Source organism: Conger conger, chromosome 18 (genome assembly GCF_963514075.1).
Source record: "Conger conger chromosome 18, fConCon1.1, whole genome shotgun sequence".
Taxonomy (NCBI): Eukaryota; Metazoa; Chordata; class Actinopteri; order Anguilliformes; family Congridae; genus Conger; species Conger conger.
In genome coordinates, this window is record NC_083777.1 from 8478350 (window position 1) to 8494023 (window position 15674).

A 15674-nucleotide genomic window follows, 5' to 3' on the forward strand; every position below is an offset into this window, starting at 1 on the left:
TAAATTGGACAAGTTAGCATACAGTTAGCTTACAACACTAGGTCTCGACGCTCTGCAAACGCACGCCTGAATGCGCCCGGTAAAGTCTGCTTTCTGAACTTTGAGAAGTTGTTAACGCAACCCAACTCCCTCCCAAAACCGAACGTCACGCGGGCCCAGACCACCAATCGCCGAGCTTGTTTACACTGCGTGTGTGTCGAGTCATGTGGAATTGACTCGGCTTTTATATACCCCTTACCAAAGAAAACAGTCCATTACTGCACTCAGCACAGTTGTAGGGAGTCTGGTAGTCGAAGAAAGCAGACCATAGGCATATTGAGTAGACATTTATGAAAATAATTTATGAGAATTGATTTCATTCGTGTTAAATAAGCAGACCAATTTATTGTCGATAAGTAGAAAGTTACTTAATCTGAATGATAAAATTGAGAAAATAGCAGTTTAATATTTGTGTTATTGAACTATTTTATGTATTGCATTGTACATTAATTTGTATCCAAGTGTTGTCTAGCATATTTTAGTATGATGTGGCTACTGCTCTGCGCTGGTTTCATTATTATGCCATTTGTAGTCGAATCTAGTGTCTCCAGGCGGTATATAATCGGCTGCCCTGACCGGTGTGACAAGTCATCATGTCCCCCAGTTTCTGCAAACTGCTTAGCAGGCGAAATCCTGGACCAATGTGGCTGCTGCAAAGTTTGCGCGGCTGGAGAGGGCGAGGTGTGCGGCGGCTTCGGGAGATTGGGCGACCCGGTGTGCGGAGATGGGATGGAGTGCTCGGTGTCGGAAGGAGTGAGCTACTCTGCTACGGTCAGGCGGAGAGGCAAGAGCGGCGTGTGCGTGTGCAAGAGCTCGGAGTCCGTGTGCGGCAGCGACGGCGCGTCGTACAGCAACGTCTGCGAACTGAAGAGAGTCAGCAACCGTGCGCAAAAAGTCCAGCAGCCACCTGTCATCTTCATACAGAGAGGAGAATGTGGACAAGGTAAGTTGACTGATTCCCCCTCTTTTGTTGATATCCTTTACTCGATCGAAAATTCTATTGTGGTTGTTTTTGTTTTGTGCTTTGTTTTAACAAATTAAATGTAGTTTCACAGCTTTATAACATTTAACATGTAGCGATACAAACCGTCCTTCAAAATAAAAAATAACAAATAGGCCAAACATCCACTTATCGAGTCTAGTTTACTAACTTTAGCTGTCTCATCAGGTTGAATGAATCTGTCTTATTAGGTTGAATGAATCATATCCTATATTTTATTCTCGTTTTGCATACATTTTTAGGAACGCTGTGTCTAATGTAGTCGCTGTTTTAGGGGTAACTTGTCCGGTAGGCTAATTATCATAGAAGTAATAACCTACCAATTACGTTCTAAATGTCTACGTTGCTGTGCGTCTGCAGAGTTTTTGTTCTCTCATTCAGTGTCTTTTTTCACTTGGAGTGGTTAGAGCGCAAGCAGATGGGCTGTTACGTTTTTTAGGGGAGACACATGTTTCAGGACTTTACTGAGGGACATACTGTACCTCCCAATTGACCATGCCTTACAGCCACAGTTCGAATAAAGAACGGTCGTTACTCTCCATTGCGCCATTACCCTCCCCGCACAATTACAAAGTATGTTGTTTTAGTACAGTTGGCACGTGGGACTGCAGCCCTTTTTCAACGCAGCCATGGAGAACAAACCGGACTATCAGCTGGAGACTTAGATAGTAAGATAGTACCGGTTCTGTCAAGTAAAAAATACATCTAAATACAGCATCTCACTGTGTTATCCGCTTAAAGAAATGACAGAAAAACATAATATTTAATTTAACATAAAATCATTTAACATTGTAATTATAATTGCATTCCCTGAATCGGCTCGGATAGTGAAAGTTGTGGTCAATAAATGGCTTGTTGATTTGTTACCATTCCTTATCATTCCTTATCATGTGTAGACTGCAGATAAAAGAGGATGAAATCTCCTTCCCCCAGACACTTATCTGCCACTCATCAGTAATACTCATAGTCTGGACCATGTCCAACACACTGAACGCTGCCGTCTCTGCAAGCGCTGAAAGTTTACAAAAACAAGGGTCATCACTTTAATTTATTAGCATGCCTTTTATTCCTACTTTATTCAACATGGACTAAATGTGATCTCTCTTCTCCTGGGACTGTTCCATGGCTCTTATGAGTTCAATGAACCGTGTTTTACATTGCATTAGCCCTGCCCTGACATCAAATGCCCTGAACCCTGGACATGTCAGTATTGTTGAGCGGTACTTCTTTTGAGCCAGCATACGTCCAGTGCTCATACTGTGTTTGATCTGGGATGTGGTTCAGAAGCCCCACTGAGGTGGAGCCAGCAGTCACGGGGTTCTAGTCCCGCGTTAGTCTGTAAGGGAGATGTGAGGAGAGAGTTCCCAGAAGCTGTCGTTCAAAGGACCGAGTCAGTGATACAGGCCACACCCCTCGAACCGAGCTGTCCTATGGATAGCTGCTCTCAGGGCGGAGTTACAGCCTGGCTTTTTGAATCAGTAAAGGCCCCGCCCTGTAACTGTCAGCTGTCTCCTTGCTGTCCAATCATGGACAGGTCTCCTCCCACCCCCAGTTTTGCATCATTGAAAAAAAATAATAAAATGAACGGATATCTCGGGCCGCTCTCTGTAGTTCCAGTGCTGTGAGCCAAGGCAGGATTCTGGAAGATCTCAAACAAAAGGCAACACGCGATGCCACGCGACACATGATGTCACCTGCATGTGGCTTCTAAACCAGTCAATTATATAATGGAAAATAATTCATTTGGGTCAAGATCTAGGCCAAATTCCCCTCTCATTAAAGCACGGTTTAAGCTTTAACCCATTGTGCGCTATAGTCTACCATATATGTACACGAACTTTAGGTGCTGACACCTAGAGTATGAACAGCAGTGCAGAGCACACCGAAAATGACTGCTGTGCGGAAAAATGAAACTCAATATTTACCTTTTTGATTGGCTGTAAAATGTAATGTTTCCTTCTTTTCATGACAGGGGTCCCTGCAGTTCAATACCAATATAATTCTGTTCCTTGCAGCCTTAATGTTGTAATATATCAGAACATTTGAATCAAGTGGAGCGAATCAGTGATTAAAGCGTCAACAAACACTAAGGTAACTGAGGCCATTTAAATGGAGGGTTTTGTTTGGTTAAGGGCTGGTTGGTAATGACCAGACCTCTCCTTCACAGGGTGTAGAGGTATGTGAATGGCTGTGTTCTGTCAGTTCTGAAACCCCATAGCTGTTTAGTTTAGAGTGGAATGTGTTTCCATACAGTTCACTCTACATGACCAGACTGCTAAAGTAGACAGCAAGTGTGCGTGTTTGCATGTGTGTGTGTGCAATATATTGCTCAGTCTCCTCCATTATAGGTAGTTGCTGTATGATAGATCCTACTGGTATACTATCTGCTACTCAAGTGAATGACATCAGAATGCAACTGAAATCTATTTGGGCCCTCATAATGTATCTTGTAAATGTGGACGTAAATAAAGAATTGAACTGTGTGCGTGTGTGTATGTGTGTGTGTGCGTATGTGCAGACAGTACTGCCACCTGCAACCCAATCCCCCCACGCGCGCTAGTCTGCGTCCAGGAATGGGAGACACGGCTTCCGCTCGGAAAAACTCATAAAATTCCCGTATCAACATGGCCCAGGGAATGAGAGTGGAGGGGCAGGGCGGATGCAGGTCACGTGGGAAGGGGATAGGGTCAGTGAGGGTGTTTGGGGGGGGCGGGGTGGGGGGGTAGCAGCACAGGACAGCCAGGCAAGGAGTCGCAGCCAAATATGAAGGGGTGCCATCGTCGCGTCTCAATTTCCCCGGCGGGTCACGCGGACGAGGGGACTCGTGTTTCAGAGCTGTCCGATCTGCGCCGCTTTTTAGCGCCTCTCGCGTCGCTGCTGGGAAGCTGGGCTCCCTTTACAGTGGCGGGCCGTGGCCGCCCCCCTCGGCTAGCCTCACGGAGGTCCGGAGACCGCCGTGCGCCCGACTGAGACAGACACGCCAGGCCCGTCTGCGACTGCAGTGTGCCGTGTTCCCCCAAACCTGTCAGGGGCCATTTCATATGCCCATCTGGCAGCTGGAGGCTGTCACATCTTCTGGCACCCCACATAATCAGTGTATTCATTCACTTCAACGGTTTGACCGTGTTGTTAGTGGGCGCCCATCAATCCTGGCACATGTGGGAGATGTGTTTAGACTGAAGAGCTGTTTCTCCTAAATTGAATTGAACGAACACATTCATTTATTTCTGAAATGTGTTTCCGTCGTGGGGTTGCATAAAAGCAGTAAATGTCTGTCGTATATTTAAGACATTAGGCAGTCGTAGTCCATGTACAAATCATAGATTCTGTTCTGAAAATCAGAGTCTGGCTGACCTTCATCTCCCAGCACAATGAAAGAGGGCCACACTCCTTATGTGGATGTCATTATCCTCTCTTCATGTCCTGATTTCTAGCTCATAAACACACAGAGATGTGCTTCCCAAAAGAGTCATTTTACACAGAATCTTCTTTCGAGGCACTCATGTAAGGGGGAATGCACAGCTTTATGGAAACTGGCATATTCCCTGCAGGAAAGCCTCAAAACACAGTGCTCTATGGTTCAGGTAGCAACCGGTCAAGTCCACCTGTGGCCGCACATATACAGTGCTTGCATCAAATGACTGCAATAGTAGAACTCGCCTCGAGTTCTGTCCATAAATATATCAGCCAACTCCTCCAACTTGAACTTCCCACCAGCAATGGCAGCGTGCCAACTTTAAGCCATGCGATGGTCTGACAGTCAGGCGTTACGCCATATAAAAGCATACAAATGAAGGCTGAAATGATGCAGTTTGTGACAGCACCATGTTCCTTGAATGTCGTCTTGTAAAGTGAATAAAGTTCACGGAGGACCACAGCCTGTCCAGTGTGTCAGCGATGAGGTAACTGCAAAGTGCTCTGGAGGGTTCAGTCAGCCAGTTCAAAGAGATAGGATGTGCTTAATATTCAAATGGAATTCCTTGAGTGGTGGTCCTTGTTATGACTTTAAACTATTTGCTCATGGTGGTGTAACTGAGGTGTGAGTTTGCTTCCGTTTATGGTGATGTCTGCCTGCATTATTCTTTTATGATGTGTAGTGGGTACGTAATGTTGGCCTTTTGCACACATGCTCAAATATGCTGGTATTGCTGCCTCTTAGCCAGAATTCCTTAGTGAATGATGCTGGTCTCACAGGCAATAGGCTGGTAAAATAAAGGTAGGGAAAATAAAGAAATGCTTTATAGCAGAACACTGTGATAAAACAGGGCTCTTTAAAGATACAGGGACGCTTTAGTTGGGTTTGTGGTTTCTTCATTTGACGTGACTGCAAATCAACATTCTCTAGTCATCCCCACTACGAGTAAGCCTCACTCCGAGTTTCCAAAATGGCAATTTCTAAAGGCACCTCTTGTTACGACCTCTGTCGTAAGCTTTTGCGTTTACATTTGTGTATCTTTGCTGCGTGCACAGTTAGCTTCGATTCACTTCCACTGGGACACTATTTTGTTATTTTGCTTTGTTATTTTTGCAGGCTACTCTGGGTGGAAATCAAATCTCCGTTGGGGGAACTCTATTCAGACTCTTGATCACAGCCTGTAGATTAAGAGTTACACTCCAAGCTTCCAAACTGCCATTCACTAAAGACAGACGCCACTCCAGGTCAACCCCACTCCGAGCTTCCAAACTGCCATTCTTTAAAATCACCCCCATTCCGAGCTTCAGTGCTGATACAGCTTGGTGTCTAAACATGTCTCCACGGAGCCAGACCTTTCAAAAGTGTGTTATTCTTGGATATCTGTCTGTCTGATATACGCTTGGCACTGTTTCAGGAAAAAAATACAAAGCTATATAACATATTAGGGTTGACACAGACCATAAAATAACATTTAAGAACATATAAATACATTGTAGTGAGTCATATATTTCCTCAAACTCAGTGCGAGAGAGTGTGCCCTACTTATCTATGTCAGTGTTGGCTGTACGTGTTCATAAATTAAATCACTCAATTAGGAAAGAGCTTTTTTTATTATTACTTGCAATGTTTGGGGTTCTGGCTCTGAGAGTTAGATGTCATCATTTTATAAGATTTTTTCCTGGGCAGCGTTGGCAGGGTTCCTACAGTCTCTGCCTTTTTGATGTCGCACCATGAATGTGTTATTACTGTACACATAATTGCTGTAAAAAGGTGGTCATCATAATGGAGGGCTCCAGGGAATGCTGTTTGCGGTGCTATTGTCATGGAGTACAATGTCTTTGTTTCTAATATCGCACAGAATTAATGTCACATGAATGGAATTGGGAGTAAAAGGGGGAAATTGCTATTGTCAAATTGCGCAGATGTTGCTATCACAACCCATTTGCCTCAAAATCAAAATGGAGTCAGTGCTCATTGGCCAAATGACGTAAAGCAAAGGGGATGAGTAATAAAGAAAGACCTAATTATCCTGCTTCTGATAGCTGGCAGGAGACAGGAGCTGGTCTGTCTGAGCTCATTCCTTCAGACTCTTGGTTGGGAGAGGGCAAAGGAGTCATCCAACTCCATAAGAAAATAAGAGCAGTCGTGCATTTCCCAATTTGAAACCGCTTATGTTTTCTGGCCTAAATCCGAGAGGGATGTGGAGAATTTCTCTGGTGGCATTCTTCTGGAACAGATGTTCAGAAAATGGGCTCATGTGAAGGGTCACAGGTTCAAGTTCATGCTTGGGATTTGAATGTTTCTCAAATCCTGCAGCAAGCTAAGTAACTAGCTCACTAGCTATATAGCCTGGTGAGCTAACTAGCTCACTCGGTAGTATATAGCATTTCCACATTAAAAAACCTGAACATAATTGGCTCATTTCTGCTTTACTCCTGTGGTTTTGTAATTCCCATCTGTTGAATATTTCAAATTGGGCACATACAGTCAGATTACAGTTTGCCATGCCAAATATTGTCATATTACTTCAACAGATGGTCATTCATATAGCCTAGTAGGACCACAGCTTAAGGTTCAGAGAAACTTCAGAGATCCTTAATTAGCCTATGGGAAGAGATGGGCTACCTACAGTATAGACCCAGTTAGCCTGAGTTAGCCTTCCGACCGTGGAAAAAGGGGGTAATGTAAGGTGAAACCAGGTCCCTACTGTTAGCATATGACCCCCCTCGCCGTAAGATGTCTCCTCGCTATGCGATTTCTTGGCCTGGTTTTCTACCTGTCTCGGCCTTCTAGACTGAAAATATTTCAGTAGTCTCTGCTGAACTGAACCGCAGCTGTAAAGAATAACCGTTTACCTTAAACGATTCTGGTGTTGACACACGGCGTAAAGAACACAGCTCTGAAGGTGAAACAGCCGGAGGTGAACTTTGTTAAGGGGACCGTGTTGGTCCACGCAGGACTGAAAAGCTCTCGTGCTGTGCTGCATGTGGCCTGCCCTTGCCCTGAATCAGCATATCGCTGGCGGTTGACACATCTGTGAGTCGTTAGAGCTTGGCTATGAGGCGAAAAGACAGCTGCAAAATTTCCAACAGCAGGGTCTCAACGGCCTCTTAATTTAACACTTTAAAAGTGCTTTATTTCATCAAGTGTATTTATACACTTTATTTTAGTAGGTGCCCAGGGCTAGATGCAAACTCCTGGTTTTGTGAGTTATGAAACCTAGTTTAAGGTGGAGTGAACATTACATACGAATGGTGGCATTAAGTCACTTTCTAAAGTTTTATATCCTTATGAGTTGATTCTGGTTCATTCTCCTGCCGTAACAATAAACAGTTCCAGAGAGACAGTGAACTAGGATTTGGGTTTGGCAGTGGTGAAGTGCCCTCCTTTTGAAAATACACACCGATTCCGGTTTATTTTTTGAGGAGAACTAAGTTTAGTTCAGGTTTCCTCTCGCTGAAATATATCTGGCAGAAAACAGGAGGTACGGTTAAACTGTAAAGCGTTTACAGTTCACATCTTCACATCGTCGAGTCCACAGTTGGGTGAAAACCTCATTGCAGAATTCCACCATACTGTGATAAATAAAATTCTTTCAGATTTTCCAAAGAATGTTATATTTTTTGGGATAAATATACACTATATCTGCACAGACACATATCAGCTGAGGTCAGTTGGCTATTCTCTCGGGTAAAAGTAGAGAACTTTGGCACACATTCTTCATGGTATACATTTTTTTCACAGGCTCAATGGGTCACTTTGTTGTAGGATCATTAAAATGCATAATGACTACTTCTGCTGATGGAAAAATTCAAACAAAACAAAAAAATGATAACATTTACATTGCTGTGAAATACGAAGACAGAGTTTTTCAGGCGAGACGAAAGAACCCCTGTAAGACGTCCCCTTTCAAGAACGGTCACGACATGGCAATAAATCGAACCATTAAAGGTTCAAGTGAACATTAAAATGGACCGAAACCAGAGGGAGGGAGAGAGAACTACTTTTGACGATATATCACTGTGTTAATGGTGTCGTTTTGGATTCGCAGCTCAGATAATCCGTTTTTTTCCTCACCAGGTCGGGATAATCCAGACAGCCTGCGATACAAATACAACTTCATCGCCGACGTGGTGGAAAAGATCGCTCCTGCAGTGGTTCATATTGAACTTTACCGCAAGTAAGCGCCTCACCGTTGCTCCCTATCGAATTATGCACAATTTCAGTCCGTCATCACTGTAAACGGCACAGGGAAGTGTGTACAAACAGCAGCCATTGTGACCCATTCTGTGGTACACCCTGCTCATGCCCTTGAGATCTGTAGTCACTGGATTCAGCGTTTCTCATTGGTTTTGCCTTGCCTCTCTAACCAATGAACGGATTGCATGGTTAAGGTGAATTTGCTATCCATAACCTAAGCACACATAACCTTAGCCACTCTTTGTCTTGAAACATCAGCAAGTTCCACGTTATTAATCACTTAAACTCCAGCCAAGCGTACCCTAACAACCATCTTTCAAAGTCCCTGACAATTCTCAAAGTCTCAGGAAATGGCCTTGCTTGGCGCTTTTATACGTAGCGTGTTTATGCCGGCATGTTAATTGCTTAATTAACTCAGGGGCCACAGCTGTGTGGAAGCACCTGCTTTCAATATCCTTTGTATCCTTTGGTTACTCGAGTTTCTTTTATTTTGGAAAATGCACAAAGCTTAATTAGTGAAATTTAGGGTTAAATCAGTCCTGAATTTCTGCCAAGTCTCCCAGATTTTTTTGCAATTACATAAGGTACGCCGGACTGAGCATTTAGTTAAGCCTGTCAGCATCTCTCCTGCTGACAGCAGTCAGAATCACATGTGGCATGGGTTTGCACCCCCTGGCCCGCTCCTTGGACCTGTGCCATCACTCCCAGTGGGGCTGAAGCCCCACGCCCCCACGGTGCCCCATGATGTCACTGGCGGCTTTTTGGCAGAATTGTCTGGGAACAGAAACACCCCCGTAGGACATACACGGTCACGCTGGTCATTAATTTCACACAGAGGGGTCCGGGAGTGGGGAACACCTGCAGAGAGGCCCCTCAGCCCAGACGTTTTTGCGAGGGTCGTAATTACTCGCTAAAGGAACCGCTTCATTTCAGTTATGCCGTTTGACCTGAAAACAGTGTCACAGTATTTACAGTCAGATCTGAACTAATGAAGGGAAACATCTTTTTACTTTACACCGTATGAACCTAAACAGTGTAGCACAGATCCAGTGGGGGGGGTCTTGAGTTATTACACCTCTACGCACTATAGGGCAATGCGAAGAAATACAACCATGCATTCTCAGCAAATTCTTCCTCCCCTGCTCCACTTTATATATGAAGACATTAGCAAATGATTTATCTGATTGTACTTAATAAAATATTGAATGAGCTGTCTCACCATGAAATATATGCTTTGCTTTCATATTTATCTTTTGAATTCAACAGGCATATGAAACTAGTTTTATGCACACCGTGTGTCGTAAATTGAATGGAAAGATGTGAACAGTCACTGCTTTCTTCTTCTCTGACTCCATCCTATACAGAGTTATTGTTTTCCCCCTTTCCCTTTCCCTTTACGAATTTTAAACAGACATGAGGCAATTACTGACCTGGGCCCTCCTGAGAGGCAATGAGGTCCATACAGAAATCACTCCTATTTAAGCAGACTGTCATGGGTCAAGCCCGCTGGATTGCTGAGCACATGTTACTGTTAATAGTCACTGCACATATGGGAAATTACCTGGCTTAAACTGAGACTCTTTCCCATCTGGTGCCATTATGGCTCTAGTCGCTGATGGGAGGCCCAGTTCTTAGGAGAGCACTGGCTGTATCTTGTTATTGAAATGGAAAGAGTTAATGTTACACACAATTACTGCTCACCAGACAGAGCCAAACTTCCAAAGAAGTTTGGAAATTGCACGATGTGGCACGATGAGCAGTAAAAATGATCGAACAATGCGAATAACGGTAAAGGAAACACCAACCACGGTATTCTTCTCGCTAACATCGCCCGCATCTTAGCAAGCTTGTGAAATACCAGCAAGCTCAGCAGGCTTGGGCCACTGCATGTCCTGGCAAGCATTCCCCAGAAACCGCTCTTCTTCCACAGTCACCGAGATACTCTGAAAGTGAACTCTTCTCCCTGGATCTGTATCCCTTCAGTGCATATTAAGAACATTTTATTGGCTAGTTTACTGCTGTCTGCTTGCCACTAGTATGCAGACGGCTTAATAGGGGTGGGTAGCAGGATTACTGATGTGGAAAGCTCATTGTGTGCGAATAGAAAACCTTTAAACTTGAATTTTATCATAAATATTTGTGGGTGCTTTAATGACTGTATGAAAGTGCATTCCTGCTTCTTCTGTTGCGGGGTTGTCCTTAGAGCCCGGGGCTTGGCTTTCTTGGTCCTTGGTCTTCCATCTGAAGTTGTTTACAGACTTTACAAAGCAGTGACTGATGCTTTTCGTGCCCTTCAGTGAACTTATATGCTGGAGCAGGTTTTTATATTTTTAACCCCATGTCATATTCTTTGTGCTAAACAGAAAAATACAAATGTTCTGTAGTTCTTTGAGAATTATTTGCTGGCTAGTTACAAAACAAAGAACAAAAACAGTGACTTAATTTGAGTGTTTTTTTTACAAAGCCACTTCAACTGGATTCTTGATTCCCTCTTTCTCTCTGTCTCTCTCTTGCTCCCTCACTCTCCCTCCTTTCTTGTCATCCTTTTACTCGGGCGTCCATTCCTTGCGCCTCCTGTCCTGTCCTGAATCCTCGTCTCGCCCGGGCCTCAGGATGGTGTTCTCGAAGCGGGAGATCGCGGTGGCCAGCGGGTCGGGCTTCGTGGTGTCGGAGGACGGCCTGATCGTGACCAACGCCCACGTCGTGGCCAACAAGCATCGGGTCAAGGTGGAGCTGAAGAGCGGGGCGAGCTACGACGCCAAGATCACGGACGTGGACGAGAAGGCCGACATCGCCCTCATCAAGATCGACACCCCGGTAAGGCCCGGTCCGCAACTTCACCTGAGCCCACGAGCTTTCATTCACAAATAAATACTGTTTTCAGCGCAAGCACTATTTTAAACTCAAGTTCGTAAAGGGTTTTTTTTGTGGAAGATATCTTTGTGTTGCATTTCGTACCAAGTTATTAGGGGTGGGGGAAAAAATTGATTCATGTAAGATTCTGGATCGATTCATGAATTTCAAAAATCGATTTTTTATAAACTTTTCCACCGTCTCTCTGCGTGCCCTCGCAGACTTCCGTACATAGCGTTACAGCAAGCTGTGTTAAGCTAGTTAGCGTCTAAACAACAACTCTCTCACCGGCACTATGGAGTAGCAAGAAATTCAGCCAGTCCCGTCTTCACTGAAGGCAAGCGTTTGGGCTCATTTTGGATTTTATTATCTCCCTGGGAAGAAGGAGCTCGACATGACTCATTCAATATGCAAGGCTTGCGAAATGAAAGTCAAGTACTTCGGGAACACTTCAAATGCCCGGGCACACATCGTACGCCACCACCCGGAGTTGAAAGAAGCGCCAGCGGAACAACGGCCGACTCCAGCCGACCAACGCACTCTGCACCACTTTATCAGCAAACTCCCAGCCAACTCTGAACGGGCAAAAAAAATAACTAAATCTATCACCTGTTTTATTTCGAAGGACCTGCGCCCCTACAGCGTAGTCGAGAATGAGGGCTTTAGATTCATGGTTAAGACAATTGAGCCAAAGTATGTCATACCGTCACGTCAGTTTTTTTACAGAGAACGCAGTACCCCAGCTTTACGAAGAAACAAAGGCAAGCCCTGGACTTCAAGAGCAACCCAGTCCTTCGTTACATTCACCGCTCATTACATCACGGATGCCTGGCAGCTTGAGTCCCGTGTTTTACAGACAAGAGTGATGCGCGAAAGCCACACGGCCGTGTTTCACTCTGTCGCAGATGAATGGATGCTAACGCTAGCGGATTTGGTGATTGTTACAGATAACGCTGCGAACATGCTTGCTGCGGCGCAGATAGACAATTTGACACACGTTAAGTGTTTTGCACGTACTGTAAACTTAGCCGCTCAGCGAGCTCTGAAGTTAAATCCGGTGTCGCGGCTGCTTGGGAGGATTAGGCGAATCACCGGATTTTTCCACCGCAGCAGTATCGCTGCCCATGCTCTGCAGGAGAAACAGAGGCTTCTGGAGTTGCCGCCGCGCAAGCTGAAAATTGACGTGCCTACCAGATGGAACAGCGCTTTCGAAATGATCGAACGATTTCTGGAGCGGCAGCCGGCTATTTGTGCCGCTCTCCTCTCTCCACAGGTGAGAAAATGTGGAAGCTCAAGTGACATCTGCACACTCAGCGAATCGGACATTTCAAACGCTGAGGATATAGCTAAAGCCTATGAAAGACGCAACCTGCATCATTATCTTATACAAACTGTATTCTGTTTTGATGCCATAATTTGCCTCATTATTAACACACTATGCACTGTATCAATTTTTGAATCGAGAGTCATTTGAATCGAGAATCGATTTTGAATCGAATCGTGACCCTAAGAATCGGAATCGAATCGTGAGATACCCAAAGATTCACATCCCTACCAGTTATATTCAGCCCGTAGTTGGCCACCTGTACAGGGCATCTTTGTGTTGGAGACGAGATTGGGATGTACACAGGGAATGACGTAAACCCAGAACACCGATAATATAAAGAGGTGATATGAGATTCAGTATGTAAGCAATACAAATTAATGTAGTTGTGTATCTTGTTTTGTGCAAATAATCTTCTAGATTGTATGCTATGCAAACTCTGTGCAGCGGGTTTCCGTGTTCATAATGCAGTTGCTGTGCATTGTAGTCCTTTATCCTTTACGCAGTGCAGTTGCCACACAGTCACGCTCAGGAAAGCAGAGTTGGAAAGTGCATCGAGTTCCTTGCTGTTGATGGAAATCTAATAGGGTGGGAAACTGTTTTACCGTATCTGGGCAGAGGGACAGACTTTTTTACACAAAAACAGGCCGTGTCATTTAAGAGATGAAGGCTTGGCACATTAAAACGATGCCATCGGAGTAGGAGATTGTGTGCGGGTCACTGCGGACATTGTTTTCCATCTTATAAACTGAAGGGTTGACTCTGGCTTCACTTTGGCCGAGTCTCCCAGAGGCCCGTTACCAAGCTAGTCATCACCGAGCTGACAGCCAGAGCTGTGATGGTGTGTTACAACAAAAAAAATATCCCCACATCTGTGTTCTCCAGTCCCTTTTCTCTGGGAACAGTGCTCAGCGCTCCCGCCCGGGGCCACAGTGAATGTGGTTTTGGTAGTGGTGGGCAGGGTGGTTTGGGGGGATGGAATGGGGGGTAATGAGAGAAGGGGAGGGGGGGACCTGGGACTGCATCAACCACTTCTGTCAGTGGTGCTTTTCCAGCAAAGTAAAGAGTATAAACAAAAGGTCAGAGCCTAAAGCATTTGCACTCATTTAAAGCTGTAATTAGAGGGAAATGTGCCATTTCATTAAAAGCTCCAGGGGTTGTGTGTAATGAGACCCTGCCCAGTGTACTTATAGGCTCCCCTGCCTTAGCATGGAGAAAGTGGATCAATACCAGTACCTCTGCAGCCTTCTGGCACTCTCATCGACACATTTCAAACTCTGTGAAATACATTTTTACACAAGCAACAGGCCAATTTCTGGAGGGCCGAAGTGCGTGGTCGGTCCACCGGTCTGTAGCAGGTCCACCCAGAGACACAAGGGGCAAGTGCAGATGCCTTCAGCCAAACGGCAGAAACGCGCAGACCTCATTACCGATGAGGTGAAGAGGGGTTCCGTCTGCGCTGAGGCCAGTACTGCGTTCACGCCGTGAAACGGCCTGTCTGGTTTTCAGCTGCACGGGACCCAATACAGACTCGGTCGCGTAGCGTGTCCTCTCCCCGTTCCGTGAGCCGAAGGGCAGAGGGAAAGTGTCGGTTCTGGCTGCGCGCTGGAGGCCGATGTTTCTGCTGGAGTCGCCTCGCGACGCTGACTAACTCGCGCGTCTGGTGAGTCACGGCGTTCGAGCGAGTCAGTGCCCCGCTGCCTGCTTTCTCCTCGGGGTGATAAGAGGGTGTGGTGAGGCTGTATAGTTCATGGATTTTATGATGGATGGGTATACATTCATCAGTGATTACTGTAGATAGCTGACCTAATTACGTTTTATAATATTTTCGGGATTTTGTTGGGACTTGTGTGGCGTGGATGCATTTTTGATCGGTTACTGTTTTATCCGAATGGGTGGCGATGTAGTATAATCGTTCAGGAATTGAGCATGTAACAGAGGTTAGGTTCAGTTCTAAGGTGTGGCTCTGCCGTCACACAAGCTTAACCTGAAAGGCTGCGGTACATATTCAGCTCTATAGACGGATAGCCTATAAAAATACACTTAAGTTTCTCTGGGCATCTTGTGAATGCTTTGGATTTATTTTTGCATTCAGTTCAAAAAGACACTTAATTCCACATTTCAGAATAGCTGATAAAAAGTACATTTTATGGTGAGAGGAAAAGGCAGGAATGCAGAGGAAATGAGCTCAGAACACAGTGGGCCTCTGCAGTCTAAATCCAAAAGGTACAGACTTGCAGGTCCAGGACTTTTATGATCTAACAATTCTATTTATAGATTATGATGGAACACATGATTATTAGAATTAAGCTAATTTCAGAGAGTTTACCATTTTCCCACATCAGTGATATCCTGTTCGTGTGTTTTTAAACTGGCTCTGATATTTTCCCACATCAATGGTATCCCGTTCACATGTTTTTAGACTGACTCTGATATTTCACCAATAGATTAGTACTTAGGGTTTATTTTCCTGTGTATAAATATACAGGCTTTCTACAAAGTGCCTGAGCAGAGCTGGAGGCCTGCGGCCAGCTTGACGCCACTGTTAGCCGTTCATTACAGTGAAGAGCATTGCCAGACAGGGGAATCTGTGTAAATCATTTCACCCGAAGTCATTCGCAAAACAAATGTAAATAATGGCCAGTTTCTGCATGAATTCTAATGCACTGGGCCTTTAAAACTGCTTCTATCACATATTTTGGTAGTGATCGACAATGTTATTAATACCATTGGACATCAAAGCTGGCCATTGAAAATCTGTTCATTTCTCACAGTCTGTACTTACTGTAACATACTGTATGCTATAAAATGCGCTTTCCTTCAACTGAAGCCGTGACCATTTA

The 15674-nt window shown here is 44.9% G+C and overlaps 1 protein-coding gene across 1 annotated transcript in view; it reads left to right on the plus strand.

Moving 5' to 3' along the window:
• Window positions 1–271: 271 nt before the first annotated feature.
• Window positions 272–15674, plus strand: part of LOC133118732 (serine protease HTRA1B-like) — a 28521-nt gene continuing 13118 nt past the window's right edge. The window contains exons 1-3 of the mRNA XM_061228906.1: window positions 272–982; window positions 8535–8634; window positions 11267–11471. Of these exons, the coding sequence (XP_061084890.1) occupies window positions 523–982; window positions 8535–8634; window positions 11267–11471 (765 nt within the window). The 5' untranslated portion in view covers window positions 272–522. The remainder of the gene's footprint in view (window positions 983–8534; window positions 8635–11266; window positions 11472–15674) is intronic.